Source organism: Helobdella robusta, assembly GCF_000326865.2.
Source record: "Helobdella robusta unplaced genomic scaffold HELROscaffold_25, whole genome shotgun sequence".
Lineage (NCBI taxonomy): Eukaryota > Metazoa > Annelida > Clitellata > Rhynchobdellida > Glossiphoniidae > Helobdella > Helobdella robusta.
This window is the reverse complement of record NW_008704310.1, coordinates 324241-333564: the sequence shown is the minus strand read 5'-3', so window position 1 is coordinate 333564 and position 9324 is coordinate 324241. Positions and strand designations below refer to the sequence as shown.

General features: G+C 29.2%; 2 protein-coding genes across 2 annotated transcripts; one reads left to right on the top strand and one right to left on the bottom strand.

Annotated features, from left to right (window-relative positions):
• Positions 1-678: 678 nt before the first annotated feature.
• HELRODRAFT_111847 (hypothetical protein) lies at positions 679-4506 on the top strand (the record flags this gene model as incomplete). Its single annotated transcript, XM_009019557.1, has 5 exons — positions 679-729; positions 1410-1630; positions 1930-2105; positions 3851-3986; positions 4286-4506. The coding sequence occupies exons 1-5, from the start codon at positions 707-709 to the stop codon at positions 4504-4506; spliced, it is 777 nt and encodes a 258-aa protein (XP_009017805.1). The 5' UTR covers positions 679-706.
• Positions 4507-7410: 2904 nt separating this feature from the next.
• On the bottom strand, positions 7411-8575 carry HELRODRAFT_172892 (hypothetical protein; the record flags this gene model as incomplete). The annotated part of the gene is made up of 3 exons (XM_009019556.1): positions 7411-7728; positions 8299-8442; positions 8507-8575. 3 exons carry the CDS (start codon positions 8573-8575, stop codon positions 7411-7413), a joined length of 531 nt encoding a protein of 176 aa, XP_009017804.1.
• Positions 8576-9324: the final 749 nt, after the last annotated feature.

The following is a 9324-nucleotide window of genomic DNA, read 5'->3' as shown; positions in this document are numbered from 1 at the left end:
TATCATTTGGTTAATTAATTAAACAAATAAATAAGTAATTATGAATTTTTAAATTATTGCATGTTCAATTAGTTCAGTTAGAGCTTTTTATTACAAATAAAATTTTCTTATACTAGTAATAGTATTAGTAGTAGCAGTAGTAGCAGCAGTTACTACTACCACTACTAATACTATTACCACTACCACTATTACTTCTACTACTAATTATTTAATGAAGAGAAATAATTAATTAAAACTATATTCATTATTAACTAAATAGAAATAAACACTATATGAAAAATTTATTAAAACGATTCAAATATTTAACTTGAAATGTGTGTAATTTTTTAAATTAAATTTATAGTTTATACCATACATTGATAATTGATTTATAATAACATTTTAGTCAATTTATATGCTTGTTATTTATATAAATGAAATAAAGACACAAAGCATGAATAAAAAAAATGTAGTGATTTAGTTTTTTAGTATAACCTTATGCTTATAAAAATTTTTAATAATGTAATAATTATAACCTTAGGAATAAAATTTATGATAGTGTATGTATTTATGTATATTTATTTGTATACATACGATGTATGTATATTAATATAACACATTAAGTGAATATAAAATGTTAATTAAAAGAATCTTTCAATAAAATGCTAGTATTTTGCAAATAATACTATTTATTTTTGAAAGATCAAAGAAACAAGACTGGTAAAAAATGGACAGTGGTTATCAATCCAAGTAATTTAAAATATTTTTTTAAATTTTAACATTTCAAGAGGAAATTGTTTCCTTACTTGCCAACATTTGTTTGTTATCACTAATACACACTTTAGTAAAAATGCACCAAGTAAAATGCATTTATTAGAGATTATGGGCGTATTAGTACTTGTCAACTTTTTAGAAAACGAAAGTATTATGTACGTTTTTTTAATAATGTTACCCTACTGAATTAGTTTGAATAAATTGTTAAAAAGTGACAATCAGTTATATTATATATATTTGGGTTTTTAAAACATTTTAACGGCCCTTACCATGTAGAAATGTTAAATTTTTCTACATATGAAATAACTAGTAGTAAATTTTTTTTAAGATCTACTACTTACTTATGATTTTTTTGACCATTCCCAACATTACTGTGAATTTGGTTTCCATAAAACAACCTCAAAATTTTTAAAATTCTTCCTTGTTGCTTTGGCTGTTCATGTTCACTTTCCTCAAAGTCTATCTTGTTTGATATTACCATTAAAGTTTTTGTACACATATTGTATTACGCGATTATTTTCTTGAGCTGAATTTGTAAGACATTCTTGAAAAACGTTGAATTGAAACAAATCTCTCAACAACATTAACTGACTGATGAACATAATATACTAATGCATTAAATTAAATGCTTTTCATGTTTTTTAAAATTTTCAAAGCAAAGATAATGACAGCAAATACAACTATGCAATGACTCACGACACAAGAGGCATTGCTCTCATTATCGGCAACGAAAGCTTCAAAGACTCAAATGTGGCAGACAGGTCTGGCAATTCCAAAGATCTTGCCAATCTGAAAGCATTATTCATAATGCTGAAATTCTCAGTAAGACCCCATACAAATCTGACTGTGAAGAAAATGAAGGAACTAATCGAAGAAGGTTGTAAAAGTTTTTAGTTTATTTATTTTAAATTGAATATTCAAGAAAATTATTTATTATTATTATTATTAACATTATTATTATATTATAAAAGGAACAAAGTTTGATTAAATTTATATAATTTTATCATCGTACGCTCTTTTAATTTATGAACTCTATTTATATAATATTTTATTTGTTTTTATTATTTCATTTCATATATTTCAATTTTTGATTTTGATGTTCAATAGAAGATATACTATTATTATTGTAAAATGATGTAGAATAAACTTGAAAATGATACGATCTCACTGTTGAAGTTGCCTCGGAGGACCATTCAAAATACGATTGTTTCGTCCTGGTGTTGATGAGCCATGGTGGGCAAGAGTTTATCTATGGAGTTGATGGCGTGATCAACCTCAAAGAACTTCTCTTGCCTTTAAACGGAAATAAATGCAAAACTTTGATTGGCAAGCCAAAACTTTTCTTCATCCAGGTTTGAAGTGATTCACATGTTTGATATTATTTGTTAACCGTTTATTTTAACCAGAATTTTTCAACTTTTTTTGTGTTGTGCCCCGCAACCGCATTAAAAATTGTTCATCATTCAAAAAATTTTTTTTCAATTTATAATTTCTAAATCTCTTTTCTATGATCCCATGCAGTGTTTTCTAATCATTACATACTGTTTTTATCAACTATTTCCATTTTCACTCAAACCCATAAAGCCCTATTGTCCCCCTCGAGACTGATAATGCCCCTTGATGGCTGCCCTACATTGGAAAACACTGGATTAAACTTTTGATACACTTTCCATACATATACGTTATTTTTATTATTGTTATGGGTGATATTTGTCATTATTTAAAATATTATTATAATTATTATTATTGTTTAACACTTGACCTCGTTTCTACCAACACTGATGTTATAACTTCAAAGATCTCTATAATATAATATAATTTAATTTAATTTAACATAACATAATATAACATAATATAACAAAATTTAATGTGGTTCAGTAGACTAGCATCTGTGTAAGAACGGCTACAAAATAAATATTTTAGTATCCTAACTTGACTTTAAAATTGTTGATTGAATCGACTGAGACAATTTCATTACTTAGCTCGTTCCAGGCGTTTACCACTCTGCTGCTGAAGAATCTTTGCTTCATTGGATTTTCTGTCTTCCTGAAGAGCTAGTATCTATGACCTCTTAATCCTTTCCTTTTTTCTAGTTGAAAGAACTTGATGAACGGTGTTTTTTACCAGTTATTAACTTATATATCTAAATCAGATCTCCTCTGCATCTTCTCCTTTCTAGTGTTGTTAATCCGCATTCTTTCATTCTAACCCTATATTCAAGTTTTCCAACTCCTTCAATCATCCTTTTTGCTCTACGCTGTACCCGTTCAAGAATGTCTTTGTCCTTTTGTAGATCTGGACTCCAAAACTGTGAAGAGTAATCGAAATGAGGGCGAACTAATGTTTTATACAAGTTTATAATAATCGGCTTCTCTCTGCTCACCACTGTTCTTCTAATACATCCAACTATTTGATTTGCTTTGGCTGTTACCAAATTACATTGTCTTGATGTTATCGTGCTTTTATTTATATCGATTCCGAGATCCTTTTCTTCTTCTGTAGATCAAAAATCTTTCCTGCCCAGTTGATATTAAAAGCCTTTGTCCTTTCTTCCCATATGCATGACTTAACATTTGTCTGTACTAAATACCTCAATACCTCATCGCATGAAAATGTTATCATGTTACGTGCCATGTTACGCTAACATACCTATTTCGGAATTTTGCCATCCATTGTGTTGAGGAATGATGCGGATGTTAGCCACAGGAGACGAATTGGATGACAATGAAAATATATTCATGTTTTGAGTTCACTGGGAAAACTTTATGAATTGTTTAAAATTTTTGTATCACGTAACTAAAAAATTTTTTAGCTCAAAAATTATGGCTATTTCCTTTGAAATTTCATTCACTAAATAAAACTTTAAAGGCTCAAATTATTAAAAAAAACACTGAAACATTACCAAATGCATGCTTACATTGAACGTAGGTACGTTTATATTGTAACACAAAAATATCAATATTTACTAAATATTATTGCTTTCGTTGTTTCAAATTTATTCAAAATTGATGTTTTTTTTTCATAAAATGACATTTTGGATATTTTTAAAAGATCTATCATTAGCGAATTTACGTTAAAAATTGGCACAACAATATAGGCCTGCAGAGGAACGGAAATAGATGAGGGAGTTGAATACAAGGCAAAATTTGAAACGGATGCTGATGAGGTTGAGGAAAGAATCATGAAAATTCCGAAAGAGGCAGATTACCTGTACAGCTATGCATGTGCAGATGGTTTGTTTTAAACTTTACTAATTGACATTCAACATATCACATTCATTTTTTTAGGTTCCTGAATTTGTTGAATGATATTCGTTCTTATAAAACTTACTAAATTTATCTCTTTAAAACACATTTGCTTCATAAAATTTATAATCCTGCATAAATTATATATTAGAAATCTTTTAAACTGATGCTCTTTTCAAGATATTCTTTCATGTTTAATATCAGTTGCAGATTTTTTTACGTTTGATGTTCCTTTTCAGAAGCTAAATGATATAAAATAAAATTATATTCTAATTGAATGTTCGTAGGGTATGTATCGTTCAGGAATGCGAACGGTGCTTGGTACGTGCAAGCGTTGTGCGAGGTCTTCCAGAACTACAGCCACAAATATGATATTCTAACTATGCTGACGCTTGTGAGCTGCAAAATTAAGGATTTTGAATCAAACATGACAAACGCGGCCTACAATAAAAAGAAACAAATCCCTACCTTCATCTCCATGCTCACCAAACGTCTTTATTTCTGTTAGAGCCGAAGAAGGATGTGTGATATCAGGCAATAACTTCATATGTTAATCAGATTAAAGTTTTCATCTCTTTCTTAAAATACTTTTATTTTTTTAAAACTTAAAATGATTAATATTGGCCACAAAATTTGCATAATATATTATTGCTAATGTTAATTTAAACAGCTGATGTTAGCTAATATGTTTAGCAACACGCTCAAACAACATGACGGAAAAACTGCGTGTATTTTTGTCTCGTGCAAATTTTGTCAAATATCCATTCGTGAGATTAACATTAGTCTAATCAAATTTCAAGTAAATTAATTTTTAAGTTTGAAACAAAAACGTGTTGTTATGTTTGCATGTGTTATGTTAATGAGATACCAATAACAAGATCTTGATGGTGATGATTTAATTCAACAAAATGACTTTCATTTTATATTTAATCTGTAAATTGTTTAACTTGAAGATTCAAATATTGTGATACTTTTGAAATTTTGCTAGCAGTTTACCATGTCAGAAAATGATGTGCCTTAATGCCATAACTTATACACTTTTATTTATGTGAGTGCTTTTGAGATTTTTTATTTAATTAGCGCTATATAAATGAACATTAATAATAATAATCAAAGCGATATGACCACTCAAACAAATACATGTCTGTTTTTATGATACTTAATATACAGTAGATACCGGTTAATCGGACCCCACCATGACTTGACCAAAATGATCGGATCGACCGGCCTGTCCCGTTAACTAGCTTCATTATTTTAACGATATAACGTGTTATGAAGATTAGGACCGCTTAGTTGTTTAAAAATGTTCATACTATTTAAGAAATGTTTCACTAAATTAATTAATTGATTGTTAAAGAAAAGACCTAAAATCAATCTTAATTCTGTCAATCCTAAATGAGTAATAATTTAATCAGTTTTTTGACAAGCGGTGTACCATAAAATGCAATTCAACAGAAAAAAGTGCATCTACTCTTCAGCATGTGACAACTTTTGCAACTCCCACAATTTCGGCGCAATCAAGCAGTTCTTTTATATTTTGGTCTGATCGAGCTAATAAAGTTAAGCGTATCTATATTTAATTAGATTCCTAACATTCAGTCTTAAAAAGTGGTTGATCCTATTAACCGATTTCTGGTGTATCTCATTTCTTATGTATAATGTTTTGTTATCGTTAACAGTTTTATCACACGTTTTCTTTACTCTTGAAAATTTTAATTTTGAGTGTACATCTTTGCAGTTATATATTATGATTTATTGTATTCATAAATTATGATATTATATTCCATTATGTTTATATATTATATTTTATTCCAATAAAAATTGATTGCTTAAAATTGCTTCCTTGAAATATTTTCAGACATCCATTTATTAAATTTTGGCTTGCTTATTTTAAAATTTGTGATAAATTTTTATATTAATTTAATGTTTATCGTTTTAAATTACTTAAAATTCAATTTGAAAATAATTTTTCGTTCACGTTATTATGAATTGAACACAGAAACCGCTGGTATAAGATACACTACAATAGCCAACAAAAGCCATGTTAAATTTAAGTTGATTATTCATTCCTAAAAGTTAAATCTTCAACAAATTAAAGTGTCGAAAATTAGAGCATTCAAAAACGGGAGTAAACGAATGAATTTGTGAACGATCCAAGCAATCGATTGTCAGACGGTTCATATTATTCTGAAATGAATGCGAAATGTTTAAAATATGGATATTAATTATTAATATAAAAAGATGTCGCTAAAAATTAAATGTATTAAAATTGACTAATCACGTAAAAAAATAATAAAAAATCCAGATAGCACTAAAAAGTTATTGAAACGTACCACAGCACTGCGGACATGATGACACCCAACTTTTCTTCCCCTCAGGCGAATAAAATGCAGAAACTTTTTCATCTGTAAAATTTATTTTCTTATTTGGCAATGATGTTTTAAACTATTGATAGATCAATTTTCAACATAATGAATATATATGATACGAATCTTTTGCCATTTAAATTATCTTAATGGAAGATTACGTTTTTGCTGTACCATCTATTAAAATCGTAACATTATCAATTTGTACTTTACAGTAGCTTGTAATACACTGAAGAGAGTGGAGTGTTTATGGAGGGGGGAATGGTCACCCTCGTGATTGGCAGTATTATTATTAAAACTCAGTTTTTGCACAGGAACATTTGTTTGTGTGTTGTTTTGGCAAGGAAAGAACAGAAAACAAATAAAAATCTTAACAAATAAAAGGCTTCGAATGATATGAGCCGTTGGTGAACTTGCCTGGTAGATACAGTTAAATTGAGATAATGTTCATGAGTTTCGGCACTCACATCGAGACGTAAGAACTTGCTGTTGGTCAGATTCAGTCTGCTGTACCTGACCGAAGTCTACATTTTTTTTAGAGAAAATACTTTAATAAATGTCTAATAAAAAAAATTACATAAATAATTATTTACAGATTTTTACGTGTCACTTGAATTGCTGAACCAACCTGCAGCAGAGCAAATCCATCACCTTCAGCAAAAGCATGTATTTTTCTCGTTTTGTCATTCAGCTGTCAAGATTTGTTTAATTTATTTTTGAATTATAAAAAAACTCAAATTAATAACATTTTTTAAACTTGAATAAAATTGATGCTACCGTTTTATTGATATAATGGGAAACCGTTCAAAATTTTGCAGTAATAGAAGTTATAGATATAGACCAAACATTAACGTTACAAAATCATAATAGTTAAGTATAATTTGTATATTTATAATAAAAAAGATTTTATTAATTTGTATCTTAACAAATTAAAAAAAAAAGATTACCTAATTACCGAGTATATATAATTTATATTAATGTTCGTTCTATTTTATCCAGCTGATGTAAAGAATGGTGAAACATTGTTATTAATATAGTTGCCACATTCATTCAACGAACTTGAGCAGTTTGCAGGACAAGTAGGTTGTCTTTGTTGATGGTAGCCAGTTCGTGCTCTCACCATGCTCTCCGAGAATTTTGATTTTTATACCTTCGCTGTCATCCTTGAATGCAACAAGAGGAGCGAACTTCGTCAGGGCTTCCAGTGCCAACACGGTGTCTTTAAGACGTGTTTGTGAAATATAAATTATGTTACTGGAAAGCATACATATTATCAGTGGCGTCATTAGGGGGGTGCGGACCGCACCGGGTGACACCCTTACAGGGGGTGACACCAAAATATCACTGTATATGTTTTTATGTCCCTCCATGAAATTATTCTTATCATTAATTCAGCCTAACCTGCCCAGCGCCCAGAAATGTATTATGAATAAAATTTTTTTCGTTCAAATCATTTTTGTATTCGACGTTTATACCATTCAAATTCGACGTCCGAATTATTAAGCGCCGCGGTCGAGCACATTTAACTTGTTCGTGTTTATAAATTTTGCTAAAAATGCTGTATGTCTATGGGGTGTCATGAGAGGGGTGACACCATGAGTTACCGCACCGGGTGACACCAACCCTAGTGACGCCACTGCATATTATTTAAACCGTTCAACATGAAACATGCAAGAAATTTAAATGGTATGATCTGATTTATCTAATTAATCTAAAATCTAATTTATTTGTATGTTATTTTTAAATATACTGGACAAAAAAATAAAAATCTTAAAGCTTATCATGAAAATTTGCCCAGAAAATATGAATATCTTACTATGAAAGAACATTAAAAAATTGATGATAAGAAAAATTTCCATAATTCAATGGTTAGTAAAACAAATTAAAAATATCAAAAAACAATACAATCAAAAATATAAAAATAAAATATTGACCTGTATCGAGACAAATCCTCCAATGCCACTCATCTGTCCGATGAGCCACCTGGCAATGGGCAGGGAGAGGTTCAGATTCTTCTGTCTGGCCCGCAAGAGGAGCACGTAGGAAGTCAACTCGATGTCGTAGGGGCTTGCAAACTCCTTCAGCAACAATGTAAAACAATAAAAAACAATGTAAGCAAACATATAAAAATAAAATATTGACCTGTGTCGATACATAAAAATATATTGAAATTGTTGTTACAAATCTTTTCACATTGATACATTTATCCATCCTTAAAATTATATAAGCATGTATATTGTATATATACAAGGAGGTTGACAAAGAAGATAATCACGTGCAAGCAACAGAGTTATAAAAATATTTCGTACAAACAATGTATATTGTATATCATGAGGTCAAAACACACACACACACACACACACACACACACACATACACACACATACTTGTGGTAATTAGAAATTCACATAGTATAAAAAGAAAAAAAATGTATAAAAATGTTTTTAATTGTTATGATTGTAATTTACTCTTTTGTAAAAGTTTGATTTTCTGTTTGATTTTATTGTTTTTTAAATTTTTATGGCTAAATGTTTATAAATTTCTTGTAAATTACCTAAAAAAATTTAGTTACACGCATGAGCTAGAACAATTAAAAGAGGAGCTGACAAAGCAGTATCTGTTTGCGGTGATGATGATAGTTTTAGTTATGATACTGATACTATCAGTTGCGATAATGATAATTTTAGTTATCGTAATAAAGAAATATGTGAAAAAATTATGATAGTGAGAGTTGATAATGACAAGGGGATAGAAACAAAGCGGTAATTGCGAATGAATTTGCATGAGCTTATAATTAAACGTCATGAAGTTAGTAAACTGCAAGGATATATATATTAACTGTTAATTTAATGTTGTTGTTTTATTAACTTTTAGAGCTTTTCGATTTTCATTTTGTTTGGTACATGTTCTTAATATTTACTTTTTGTAAAAATTGTTTTAGGTGTTCGAAAATTTGCAAA